The following is a 14,475-nucleotide window of genomic DNA, read 5'->3' on the forward strand; positions in this document are numbered from 1 at the left end:
ACCCTCGGGAATGAAAGTTTCTGAGCAAATAGTACACTGGTTTTCTTTGAACTCGTTCTCAGATGAGCGCACCAGGACTGTTGGATTCATTCTCCCTCAGATCCATAGTATCCTTGGTGTGACAGCGCGTGATTGCTTGCTCCCTGTGGAAAAGCAATCTCCGTGGGCGTAGTTATTTTATATACATTGTGCATAAAAATGTATTTAACATCTAATGCAATATACAGGTAAGAATTTACTCACTTCTAGAAACTTTATCAAGTTTTGAAGGAAAGAGCTACATCCTGAAAGAGTATTAAATTCAGTGGTAAAGAGTATGAAACAGTATTAAAGAGTATTAAGCAGAATAAAGGCAGTGTGTAGATTTTCAACATAGCTGTTACAACAAGTTGTCCTTTTGTTTGTTCCCGCTGGCTGGAGCCTTGGTGTCTTTAGTGATTAGCCAATGCAGACCCTCACAGAATGACCTTGCTAACCTGGGGGAAACACTCCTTTGAAAAACTTTCAAATACTGTATTGATGAATGTACACCACCTCCCTGAGACGAACTGTATTACCTTCCCCTATTTAGCAGGCTGGTAGTTAATGTCTAGTCACCTAAAGTGAACCTCAGCACTAACCGTTCTTCCTTCTAATATCCTGCTAGGAAATTTTATCCCTTAAGAGCAAGGTGAGTAGACTAATTGTTAATTTGGTGTCCTTCTAGATTATACATCCCAAAACTGACGATCAAAGAAATCGATTGCAAGAAGCTTGCAAAGACATCTTGCTGTTTAAGAACCTGGATCCGGTAAGATAAAATCTCAATAGTAGCAACGTTTTTTTTTCAGTGTCCGTGTGGAGAACCGTGCAGGATCTTGGATTTCACCCTCTTTACAAGCTAACATCACCCAGGGCGATGTAAAGGCCCCACTGCAGATGTCTGCACAGGAAGTGGGTTGTGTTCTAGGAGCTGGGGAGGTCACTGCTGTCATAGCAAGGAGTGAGCGCCTGTTTCTCGGCGGAAGGCTTCTCATGCCTCAAGGTTACTTGCTGCAAACACAGCCCTGAGAAGTGGCCCAGGTGAAGAGAGGTTAAGACTTTGCATTCTTTGCCCACTCAACAGGAACACGTAGGGATGTGCAGGGCCCATGGGGGAATGCCTCTTTCACCAGTCAGTAATAGTCATTATTTTAATGTATGACTTTCATATTATACATATTTTTAAAGTAAAGTTTTACTTGGCTTTAAAGGTAGAGGGATTTTTTTTTCTTTGTAAAGATTTTGAAATCTCTGGTCTTTGGTTTGGGGTGTATTTCTAGAATGACCGTACTGCTCAGACTTTGCTCTTCACCCTGACCTAAATGCTCTGCTTCCTTCATCATGGATTATGCTTATTCACTGCTATATGGTCAGTTGGGAAAGAGGCCCTGCTGCCGTGTTACCCATGTGAAACCTGAGTCAACTTTGGTAACTTACCTCGATTCTTTTTTTGGTCAAACCCAACATCTTAATAGTTTTCGGATTGATGCCCTAGAGAAGAACGCATTAATCAAGACCCACTCTTTTAAGATGAGGTCTTTTTAAAAAGGCCATTTTTATAAAGAGGAAAGTACTGCTTTATACAGTGTCTTCTATGCTGGGTCATATTATACCCTGAAATTATTTTTAAAAGCTCTTTTGTTTCTAATACCATTTATGCTAATATTATGTCCTCCAGGATCACAGATTATATTGTGTGACTTTGGAGATTTTATTTTAGGGCCACATAATACAACTTTTGTCCACTTTGATCCACGTCCTCTAGAGTTATCACCAAGTCTGCAAAACTAGGAGCTCTAAAGAAAGGGTTGCTGGTGGTTCTCTCTCATAATGGAAGAATAAGAGATGAGATTAAGATAGAAAATTTAGGAATTTCTTTTATGAATGGAAAATCTTCCTGGTAGTATTAAATAGTAGAATAAGTGACTAAAAGGAACTTGTGAAATTTTGATGGGCTTCCAAGTAATCTCAGATTTCATTTATCTAGAATGATAATGATTCTGTGAAATAAAGGACATGAAACTATGATCTCTAATGATCTCCCACCAGAATGAGACCAAATAATTATTAGTGGAAAGATACAACTTTATGTGTGTATAAGATGATAATTTTGCTATTGGAACTAAACTAAGTATTTAATTCTTTTGCTTCAGATGCACACAGAAGACAGCTGTGGAATTAATCCTTAGTTTTATCCTTAGGGGTAGGCCCTAGCCAAGAAGGTTCTGTATTTTCAGGCCAGAGCTTTGCATGGGAGAATTTCAGGGTCACCAAAAACAGTGCTTCTCAAGCTTTAATATGCCTATATATCGGGCTTCCCCGGTGGCGCAGTGGTTGAGAGTCCGCCTGCCAATGCAGGGGACACGGGTTCGTGCCCCGGTCCGGGAAGATCCCACATGCCGCAGAGCGGCTGGGCCCGTGAGCCATGGCCCCTGAGCCTGCGCGTCCGGAGCCTGTGCTCCTCAACGGGAGAGGCCACAGCAGTGAGAGGCCCGCGTACCGCAAAAAAAAAAAAAAAAAAGGCCTATATATCATCAGAAGATCTTGTTAAAAATGCAGATTCTGGTTGAGTAGATCAGTAGTGGAGCCTGAGAGTCTGCATTTCTCACAAGGTCCCAGGTGATGGCAACGCTGTCAGCCCACAACCATACTTTGAGTAGGAAGGACCAGAGCCCAATGTGAAAATGTTCGAGGTCAGTATTTTGGTACTACCATATGTTATTTTGTTTGCATGCTTCCCTATTCAATTCAACCAGTATTTTAATGCTTCAGCAGTGACCGAACAGTGATACTGTGGAGTCAAACACTACGTGATGAACAGGCATGAGTGAAATCACTGCCAGTGATAATTTCCTGGCATGCTGCCTATTCTATTCCATCCTCTAAATTAAATTGATTTTTCTTGCCATTTCAACTTTAACTCTTTTAAAGCATTGTGAAAATTTTGGTTGCATTTAAAATAATTAAAAAAAAAACTTTTCCTGGTATATTCTGGCAGGGAGCATCTTTAACTAAAATGGTTATTTTTATAAACATAGGTGTTTTTTAAGCCTTTTTTTAGATTTTGCTGCTCTGATGAAGGTCTTCAATATATATATTTTAAAGGTCACAGTTCATAGGGACAAAAAAGAAAAAGCCCGTTGATGGAATTACAGAGTTCATAAGTTATCATTATTGAATGTTTTATAGGGAGGAAGTAAATATATTTACATAGTTGTTTACAAAAGACCTTTTTTGAATTTGAGCTCATACCATCTTGATTTATTTCCCTACTATCTTAAATCCTTCTAAGAATGATACAAAATATAAATAAGTAACAATTAACTCTTCTCAGCAAATAACCACCTGGAATAAGAAATTTTTCCCCAAACATAGCAGATTGAAGATTTTAAGTTAAGTTCATATTTTAAGCAGCTTTCTAGTTTTTTATTGTATACATTTTTTGTCATAACCCAAATGCATTTAAATTGAATTATATATTCCACTTATATAATCTGCCTATCATATAGCAGCTCCTTTCAGGTCAATTCCTTGACCAACCACTGTGTTCCAAGGCCTGTATGAAGGCGTAGGATGCCACAAAAATACTTAGACATGGTTCTTGTGCTCTTGGAACTTATCATTTAGTGAGGGATTCAAATACACATACAAAGCAATTTGGTAAAACATGATAAATGCTGTAATACGGTCAGGGCGCTATGAGAGGATGAAGGTCTCTCAGCCCCACGTGAGGATCCAGGAAGCTGGAGAGGCCACCTGAGACGAGCCTCAGAAAATGAGTTGGAAATCGCCAGTTGAACGAAAAGCACAGAGCGCGTTAACGCTGGTGTCTAAAGTGAAAGACGTCCAGTGGTGGGGCTCAGACGTGCGCGTCGTGTCAGGAAGGAGCACCGTAGCAGTGGACACACACTATAGGCAGTAGCATTTTAAGCAGAGAAAGTAACAGTCAGGTGTGTCTGAGGTCACTGTGGTGGCAGGGTAGCGCGTGGAGTTAAAGGCGAGAGACGGATAGGTCAGGAACAAAGGAAAAGAGCTCAGTGAGGAGACCGCACTGCCCTCCGTGCCAGGAAATGGATCCAGGAAAGAGCCGTGCTGCGGTCCAGGGAAAAGAAACGCGCCCAACTAAGGAGAAGGGGGGAAGGGATGGTTTCATAAAATACTCAGGACGAGCAGAAGTTGGTACCTGCTGACTGAATGAATCGAGACCTGACAGAAATAGTCTCGGATGACCCCCAGTGTCTGGCAGCGGAGGTGGTACCGTTTCCTGAAATGGAAAAACTTGGAAGGAGGAAGGGGAAGCCGTAATTACTAACCAGCAAGAAGAACAGTCTTGGCTTTGCATCCACTATCTCACTTGACTTTCCTCAAGGCGTTGTTTAGCTTGAAAATCTAGCACCTCCTAGACCTCAGAACAGTTTTCCTTAGAGTTCTGTATATTCATACATTGAGCACAGCATTTATAATTATTAACCTCTTTGAAGATATTCTTTTCATGAATATTTTAATGCTCGACTCAGTAGGCCATTTTTCTTCTGAAATATTTCTAATTTTAGGCAAACTGAAATAATCTTCTTATGCTATATGATAGGCTCTTTGATTAATGGAGAGTAAATTGTTATTTTTTAAGGGAGTCAAAGCCCTTTTACCAAGCTCAGTCTCTAATTTACATTCTGTAGGCGAATAAGATGTGGATTTCCTACAGTAGCTGTCAGTCACCGAGATAAGCCTCTGCATATTGAATATTTCCTACGTTCTTTTCACTCTGTGCATAATTATGGGGAAATTACATTTTGATTGACTAGAAGAGACACCTGTCACATAGAGAAGTTCTAAAAGAAATAGATGTTCTGTATTTTATCAGGGATTACTTTTTCATTTATCCATGTACAAATTCTTAAGCGTGATAACGTTTTAAAATGCAGCTAATTCCAAGATAACAAAAAAAAAATTTACTATAGCGCTATATTTCATCTTTTTCTCCACTTGACATTCAGGGCTAGAGCTAGCTAATCAATAAAGCCGATAGCCCCCCTCCATCTGCTCTAAACGAGTTGAAATATAAATAATAAGCAAAATTAAATATTAGTAAACCATTTAATCATACTTCATAATTTTAATAGGTGACCGTATGTCGCCTGGGTTGATGAACTCCCAATTAGCAGCACATCGAGAAGGCACTGTCTTACTGCCCCCCATTGGCTTCCTCTTCAGCCCTGGCTGCTGTTTCACACATAGGTGCTAGAGCTTACACAGGAATCCAGGGAGGGGATGAAAGCCACGTCCTGCAAACCCATCACCATCTTTCTTCTCAAAGTTTTTCTTACCCACGTAAAGATGTAATGTTATATTCTCTGTTTAAATGGAGAGTTTGGTTTTTCAATTAATTAAAAAATTTAAATCAGTATGCATATAGAATTGACAAAAATTCAAAAGGAACAAAAGAGTAGTCAGTGAAAGGAGATCTCCCTTCCATCCCTGTCTCCCAGCAATCCAGTTTCTCAGGAGCACTATCGTGCATATTTTTCTAGGGTTACTCTACGTATATACAAGTATATTCTTTTTAAAATTTTGGTGGCAGCAAACTCTACACGTAGAGTTCTTACCCAGTTCTTTTTTTTTTCTAACAGGTAATCTGTATTTATAGAGTTTTCATATTCTTTCTTAAAATTATTTTTATCAGTATTTATTTTTATAAAAGTTTAAATTGGTAGCATTTACGTATTATAAAGCTAAACCATGAAAACACATTGCGTTTTGCTGTTGTCTAATGTATTAACATTGTATATACAAGAAGAGGCACCCCAGATAATATTGAAAAAGAAGAACAAAGTTGAAGGACTCACACTTGCCAATGTCAAAACTTACACCTCAAAGCTGCAGTAATCAAAACAATGTGTTGGGCTTCCCTGGTGGCGCAGTGGTTGAGTCCGCCTGCCGATGCAGGGGACACGGGTTCGTGCCCCGGTCCGGGAAGATCCCACGTGCCGCGGAGCGGCTGGACCCATGAGCCATGGCCACTGAGCCTGCGCGTCCGGAGCCTGTGCTCTGCAACGGGAGAGGCCACAGCAGTGAGAGGGCCACGCACCACAAAAAAAAAAAAAAAAAAACAGTGTGTTACTGGCATAGGGATAGACATACAGAACAATGGAATAGCATTGAGAGTCAAGAAACAAACCCATACATCTATGGCCATTTGATTTCAACAAAAATGCCAAGATCATTCACTGGGGAAAGAATAGTCTTTTCAATAAATGGTGCTGGGACAACTGGGTATCCACACACAAAAGAACAAGGTTGGACTCCTACTTCACACTAAGTACAAGAATTAACTCAGAATGGATCAAAGACCTAAATGTAAGCTGTAAAACTATAAAACTCTTAGAAGAACTTTATAGAAGGGCCTCGTATTCAGAATATAGAAAGAACACTTAGAACTCAACCACAAAAGGACAGACAACCCAACTTTAAAATGTGCAGAGTTCTTGAATAATAGACATTTCTCTAGAGAAGATATACAGATAACCAATAAGCACATGAAAAGATTCTCAACATGGTTAGTCACTAGGGAAATACAAGTCAGAACCACAGTGAAATACCACTTCACCCCCACTAGGATGGGTATTGTTTTTTTAAAAAGGAAAATAACAGGTGTTGGCAAGGATGTGGAGAAATCGGAACCTGGTACATCGCTGGTGGTAAAGTAAAATGGTCCAACCACTGTGGAAAACAGCTTGGCCGTTTCTCAAAAAGTTAAACATAGAATTACCATATGACTCAGCAATTTCGCTCCCAGGTGTAGATCCAAAAGAATTGAAACAGGTGTCCAATAAATACTTGTATATGAATGTTCATAGTCGCACCATTCACAATAGCCAAAAGGTGGAAAGAACCCAAGTGTCCATCGACAGGTGAATGGGTGAGTAAATTGTGGTGTGTGTTCGTATATATATATAGTGGAATATTTTTCATCCGTAAAAAGGAATGAAGTATGATATATGCTGTAACATAGGTGAACCTTGAAAACATTATAATGAGTGAAGTAAGCCAGACACAAAAGATCATGTATTGTGTGATTCCATTATATGAAATATCCAGAATAGGTAAATCCATAGAGACAGAAAACATATTGGTGACTGCCAGGGCCTAGTGGGAGGGGAGAATGGGGAATGACTGCTTAATGGGTGCACGGTTTCCTTTTGCGGAAACGTTTTGAAAGTAGGTACAGGTGGTGGTTGCACAACTTTGTGGCCACTAGTCCACTTTAAAATGGTTAATTTTATGTGACATGAAATTTTACTTCATAAAAAATGTATATGTAATCCATCCGAACATGTTGATTTACTTTAGTTTTAATATTTAGTGGTTAGAACACACTTTAAGGATGAGTTTGGGATTAACATATACACACTACTATATATAAAATAGATAATCAACAAGGACCTACTATATAGCACAGGGAACTATATTCAATGTCTTGTAATTACCTATAAGGGGAAAAAAATCTGAAATGTATGTGTATAAGTGTTTCAGTTTGCTGTACACCTGAAACTAACACAACATTGTAAATTAACTATACTTCAATTCTAAAAAATGGTTTAAAAAAATCAGCTGTTTACAGAATCAATCACTGAAGCACCTCCTCAAAATCCCTGGCTTCCAGAAAACAGTTTGAAAACCACTGAGCATGTGGAAGGTGGGGAGCCTGTCTTGACAGGAACAGGGAGCTCATCTCTTTGCCCTGTCACTGCTAGACAGCTGTCCTTCTTAGGCAGGTCTTTACATTGTTCCAAAATCTCCAGAAACTTCCACCCAGCAGTCCCAGTCCTGGCCTCTGGAATCACCGACATCATCATTGTGGCTGCAGATAGCATGTGTTCGCTGAAGTTCCTCCTTCAGCAGGGTTTCAGATTTCCTGATTGCCCTTCTTTGAGTGTTCGCGTGCTTGCCAGCAACTCCAGTAAAAGATAGGGGTCTTAAAATCCATACTTTTTTTTTTAATAGCTGCATAGCTTTCCAATGCATGGATGTATCAAACTTATTTATCCAGAGACCTGTAGATAAACTTGAGTTTTCAATTCTTTGCTATTACAACGTACATTTTGCAGTGAAAAATGCCCATGCACATGTCATTTCACAAATGTGTTATAGAATAACTTCCTAGACAAGGAATAGTGAGGTGACGGGTAGCGTGTTTGAAATGATACCGACTGTTGACAGTGCGCCCTCTGAGACCCGTTCCCATCAGCCGTCTGCCGGAGGAACCCTCCTTCCCACACCATCTCCACCAGTGTGTTAGTCTAACATTTTTATGTTTCTGAATCTGGCAGGTGAAAAAGGGTATCTCCTTTCAATTTTGATTTGCATTCCTCTTTATTTTGAAAGAAGTTGAACACCTTTTTGTGTTTTTAAGAGCCCCTTCCCCCTTTTCTGGAAGCTTTGCAGGTCAGGTCTGTATCTTTGATGTTCTAAAACCACACTGTCGTGTGTGTGTGGAGGTTCTGGTCCTTGATTGTGCCGGGCCCTTGAGTGAGCCCTTTCAGTCTGAAAACTTATATCCTGTGGTTCTGGAAAATACATCGCATATTTCTTTGATTATTTTCTCCCCTTTGTTATCTCTAATATCACTTTGTCTGGAGCTTCTGTCTTTTCATCTGTCGACCTTCTTTGAAGTTTTTATTTTAATTTACCTTCTTAGTTCTTTTACAAGAAAATTCTGTAATGGGGGGTACATGTTACATATTTGTCAAAACGCACCAAGTGTACAGCACCGCACCAAGGGTGAACCCAGATGTCAGCTGCGGACTTTGTGTGATAATGATGGCAGTGTAGGTTCATCACTTGTAATAAATGTACCTGCTGGTGGGGATGTTGACAGTAGGGGAGAGGCTGGGTGGAGGCAGGGGGTTTATGGAACTCTGTATGCTTTCCACTCCATTTTGCTGTGAACCTAAAACTGCTCTCAAAAATCAAATATTTAAAAGGCAGAAAAAAATGTAATCATGTTTTCAGTTTTCAACTTACCCATTTTTCTCTGATTGGCTCTTTTTCTAAATAGCCTGTTTTTCATCTCATGGATATAACATTGTCTTGAACATCTCTGGGTATACAAAGTAGAACTTTCTGAAAGCTCATCACTGTTCTTGAATTTTCTAGCTCATTTGGTGTCATACTGCTGTTTATCTTAGTCTTGTAGGCTACCAGAGGGGCCACGGAAAGCTGATGTGGAGCCCTGAATAAGTATGGCAGGGCTGTCCACCAGTGTCCTGCTGGTTGAGTGACAGAGGGCCAGCTGTTAACATGGGGGAACCCCTCATCCCAGCAAGTGAAGGTCCTTGTTCCAGGGCACCAATCTTCACAGTAGCTGTTCTAGTTCTCTCTTATTTATTTAGCTTCTCCCAAGAACCTGACTCTGATCTTTTGTCTGGGAAGAATTGGGGTTAATATTTGGTTGCCAGGTGTTCTGTGTTCAGGGTTGAGGCATTTGGAAGGAAGGTATCAACTGATCGTGGAGGATTTTGAATCGGTCTACCTGTTTCAGCTGTGTCTCAGTCCCGTTCTGACCGGACCGGGTGTTTCCCAGTCTGGAGCCTCTGGAGCTCTGATAGGTGGTCAGTCCCTCCACACTGCAGGCCCACCTGCCCTTCTCTGGGCTGCATGCTCTCTCTGCCCCCATTTAACTTCCCTTTGCTCTAGAAATCTCTCCGCCAGTTTCCCCTTCCCATTCTCATGGTTGTGGAGTCGTACCTTGATAGTCTCTATGAAATGTTAATGGCGTCTCAAAAAGAAGAGAGTCACACATGGTCTGTTCATGCTCTGATCCAGAATATTTTGTTTCTTCAACCTGTGTTTTCCACTTGCATCTTTTTCACCCCTAATCTGTCCTCAGCTCCTTAATTTGTTTATAATACTAATTGATTTTGGCCTGGGGGTTACTTGAAGCCTTCTTATGACTTCTGACTTTTCTGTTACTGTGCACCATACTGTTTCTCCATATCCATTTGTTTTTAACTATTCAGAGGTTTTTGAATTGTTCCTGTATTTGTTCTGAGGAAAGATTTCTTTTGCCTCCTAGTTTATTCTCACTAGGTAAGGTTTATCCTTAAGCCTTGACAAGCACACTTTAGCAGAATAAAAATTTTTAAATAGTTGCTGACTGATAGGTTTGATGTTTCTGGCTTCAGTTTTAATAAATCTGTCCTAGGGTGGTATATGGTTGCTTCTTGAAGAGAACCTTAGTGACAAAAGATAGTGGTGGAATATTGGCTACAATCTTTTTTGGTTTTGCTTTTGTTGGTTTGGTTTCTATTTTGTTTTTAGTGCTAAACCAAGAAGGATTGGAGTCAGGATTTAAATTCACTAAATATTTAGGTAATCTCTATATAAATTCCAGTGATGACTAAAATAGGGAAGTTTTTTAAAAGTTTAGGTATCTTTAAAAGACATTTGCAGTAGTTCTTTATTAACTTGATCATATTAGTTACTAAGGTTATATTTCACAAGGTATATGATGGCTTGGTGGTTAATTTTTCATATTAAAGTAGTGATAGTTGCAAATTTTCTGAAATAGGCTAATTATAATTACTTTTATTCAGGTACTGAATACGAGAGTAAATATATAATCATCTGGTTTGTATGTGGTGAGGAGGACTATTCTGTGTTTTTTTTTTTTTTTTTTTTTTTTGCCGTACACGGGCCTCTCACGGTTGTGGCCTCTCCCGTTGCACAGCACAGGCTCCGGACGCGCAGGCCCAGTGGCCGGCTCACGGGCCCAGCCGCTCTGCGGCATGTGGGATCCTCCCGGACTGGGGCACGAACCCGCGTCCCCTGCATCGGCAGGCGGACTCAACCACTGCGCCACCAGGGAAGCCCTCTGTGTATTTTTTTTTGACAAGACTTAATGGCAGTGACGATATTTCCATTTCTTTGAGCTTGTTCACAGAAGTATAAGCTAATTATGGTTCTTTAAATATAAAGCTAAACATGTTCTAGATAAACCAAGATTGTCTTTTCTTTTTTGAAAAATAGGAGCAGATGTCTCAAGTATTAGATGCCATGTTTGAAAAATTGGTCAAAGAAGGGGAACATGTAATTGATCAAGGTGATGATGGTGACAACTTTTATGTAATCGATAGGTAAGTTTTGTGTAACTTCACTGCTGAAAGGTAATGAACCTTTTGTGGAAATCTCAGTGGCTATTATAACGCCTGACAGATTAATGTACGACAATTGCTATTCCCTCTTTACCCATATTCCTGTGTAACTGGCCCTACACACCTACAGTGAACCCATGCAGTGAAACCGTGCTACATCATGGAAAGAGGCATAGTGTATGGAAGACTGGTGACTTTTGGTTAATCTAGAAATCTGTCATTTACTGGGAGCCTCCTCATTTGTTAACTTCTAATTGAGAGGTAGTGATGCCTGTTACAGAGTTAGAGATGGCTGTTACTGTGAGAATAGCAGCATAATACAACATCTGGGATATTGAATCCATATAACTCAATCTGTTATTATGTTTTCTAAAAAGTTTCTTCTGTTATTACTTAATGAAGTAAAACATGCTAATGGTTTAAAAGATTCAGGTATTTCAGAGGGGCCTAAGGTGAAAAGTTAGTCTCTCTTCCTACTGCTTTAGCATCATCTAATCAGCAGAGTGAGTAATTTGCATGTCTTTCCAGAAATTGTTTATGCATTATCATATTTGTCTGTTAAAAACTCTGTAGAGAAGTTATTTAAGTGAGAAGGCCTGCATTTATATTGAAAATCTAATTTCAGAAAGTTTAAGTTGTGCTTGACTTCATCCAAGAGCAGTGTGCTTTTCAGATGTAGAGAACAAACGTATGGACACCATGCAGGGAAAGCGGGGTGGCTGGGGGGGATGAATTGGGAGATTGGGATTGACATGTACACTCTGATGTGTATAAAATAGATAACTAATAAGAACCTGCTGTATCAAAAAATAAAATTAAATTAAAATCAGCTGTAAAAAATTAAAATAACATAAAAAAAAAAGAACAGTGTGCTTTTAGCAATACTTAGGTAACAACCCTAAGATGTAAAAGGTGCGCAGCCTGGACTGAGTCTTCATTTCTGCACTTCTGTAACATGGTGATGAGGTGTCGATGAGACGTTTGGATTCCCCAAGCACCCCACCACCACCAACGCCCGCCCTGTTTGCATGGAACACAAATCATCTCCCAGCCTGATTTGTCGGATTACATTTGCTTCTCTGGGCCAAGTTGTGTTCTACTCAAAGGCTCCGCAGAAAATCCCCCCGCCGCCCCCGTCTGCTTAGCACTTGTTCCCTGATCTGGGCTCTGTGGGTGGTACCTTTCATGCATCAGTAGCACATGCTCTCTGAGTCCCTCAGTCCCTCACCCCTAAGTCCGTGGTGACCCGGGAGAGCTGCACTAGCCAGGGCTGGGGCTAGACTCTCTGATTTTAGAATTGTCCCACATGTAAATTAAAGTCATGATTCTTGTACCATTAACAGCTTTCATCAACGAAACACCTCAGAAGTTCACTCAGCTGTTTAACCGTATTGAATTGTAGGGGTCTATGCGAACCCCAAAGGTAGTACAGGAATAATTTTCTTTTAGTAGGTATTTTGACTATAAAAACGCCTTACGTTTGTATATAGCACCTTCCCTTTTCAGTTAGATCCTCGTCACCCTTTCGACAGATGACAGTTTTCAGGCCCACAGAAGTGATGTGAGTCGGCGAAGGTCACCCAGATGATGAGTGTGGAGCAGACCCAGCATCTGGGTCTCTTGGCCACTGTGTGTGCTCTTTTCGTGGCTCTGCCCTGCCCAGGGCTTCATGTTCTCGGGGGAGAAATCTATATGAAAATGCAGCACACGGTATTTTAGCAGATTTTTAGACTGATATGATTTCAACTGGACTAGTAGCTCACTGTACTTCTCGTCAACACGTTTGTTGTGTATTTTATCCTATTCAAAGTAGAAAACATAGAAAACAGTTTTCGTGCAAATGTGTAAAGAGTATAAATAGAAAAATTAATCTATACTTGAAAAATAACTATTCGTGAAGCAAATTCTGGAGGGTATCCCTGAAACAGCCATTCTAGCTGTGAATTATATTAAAAGCCAGTTATTCATGAATATCTTTTGTCTCTAATATCTTATGTGTTTGCTTTTGTGGTATCTTTACTATTCATAATCCTTTCTTAACCTTAAAAGCACTCCCTGTTTTGTCTTTGCTAGAGTTTAGCCAACAAAATAAAGCCAAAGAATTTCTCCTGTCTGCCCTCACAGGTGTTTCAGCAAGCCTTGAAACCGTGTTCTCTGATAACATACAGTACATGGAAAACCAGTCCTCCACAACGAGAATGCAGTTTCCAGAAATATAGGGCCTGGATAATATGCAGCGCAGTGACTGTTTTACTTGCCTAGAAGAAGAAACCCAATTAAAAGATAAGCACAGAAAGACTATAAAAAGACCAGGATCAGATATTTAGCCTGCATTTCTACCACTTTTAGATTGTGGGGTCAGACTAACATGAAGGGCCAGATGGTATAAAGAGCCAGAGAGTAAATTTTGCAGGCTTTCTGGGCCATGAGGTCTGTGTTGCAGCTACTCAACTCTGCTGTCATGGCACAAGTCAGCTACAGAGAATGCAGAAACCGCCGGTGTGTTTGTCTTTCCAATAAAACTTGATTTACAGAAGCAGGCAGCCAGTCTTGGGCCTCAGCTTGCCGGCCCCTCCTGTAGATTATAAAGGACCCTGTAAGTACTGTACAGCAGCGCCTGACCAGATTGTTAGAGCTATATTCTTTTTAAAAATTATTTTCTTCTGATCTCAAAAGTAATACATATTCGTTTTAGAAACGAAAACTCTTGAATTACACAGTGAATGTCCGTAGAATCCTTCCCAATTCTTACACTCAGAGGTCACTGCAGTCAGCAGACTCACACACATTCCTTCAGGTGGTTGTCTTGGCATATTGCATTTGGTTGCAGTCTTAGTTATATTTTTATCATTTATTTCAATACCTTAAATATTTGTTGTTTAGTCTCATTTGCCCCAGACGATGAGACAGCAGACACATGGATGGGCCTTACCCTCGTCCCGTGGATGCTCTCTTCTTCCTGCTTGTCTGGAACTGGTGGTGTCTTTTTCACATATCGATGCCCTTTTATTCCTTGTTGTCATTAGAGGGGAAAGGAAACTAAGAGCCCATCCTCAGCTGCCCCCCTTGGGTGTGTCCTACGTCTCAGGGAGGACCCCTGCTGCCTTACCGTGCCTGCGGAAGGCTCCCAGTGCACCCAGCCAGCTCCTTCCTGCTTCTCCCCGATGTAAAGACCTCTTCAAGGATGTACAAGAAGCTGGGGGCAGTGGCGGATCTGGGAGGAAACTGAATGGCTGGGCCAGGGCACTATTCACCCTTCTAGACATTTAAATTTTAACTGGGTGAATGTGTTATGATGTCCCAG

The 14,475-nt window shown here is 40.5% G+C and overlaps 1 protein-coding gene across 2 annotated transcripts in view; it reads left to right on the forward strand.

Annotated features, from left to right (window-relative positions):
• PRKAR2B (protein kinase cAMP-dependent type II regulatory subunit beta) overlaps positions 1 to 14,475 on the forward strand; it is a 113,247-nt gene that overhangs the window by 77,275 nt on the left and 21,497 nt on the right. For both annotated transcript variants that reach the window (XM_089917816.1, XM_022554346.3), the window contains exons 4-5: positions 707 to 790; positions 11,047 to 11,153. In XM_089917816.1, the coding sequence (XP_089773942.1) occupies positions 707 to 790; positions 11,047 to 11,153 (191 nt within the window). The remainder of the gene's footprint in view (positions 1 to 706; positions 791 to 11,046; positions 11,154 to 14,475) is intronic.

The sequence above is a fragment of the Delphinapterus leucas genome, chromosome 9 (genome assembly GCF_059928025.1).
Source record: "Delphinapterus leucas isolate spDelLeu-1000000601 "Yukka" chromosome 9, BTC_Dleu_Yukka2, whole genome shotgun sequence".
NCBI classification, from domain to species: Eukaryota; Metazoa; Chordata; class Mammalia; order Artiodactyla; family Monodontidae; genus Delphinapterus; species Delphinapterus leucas.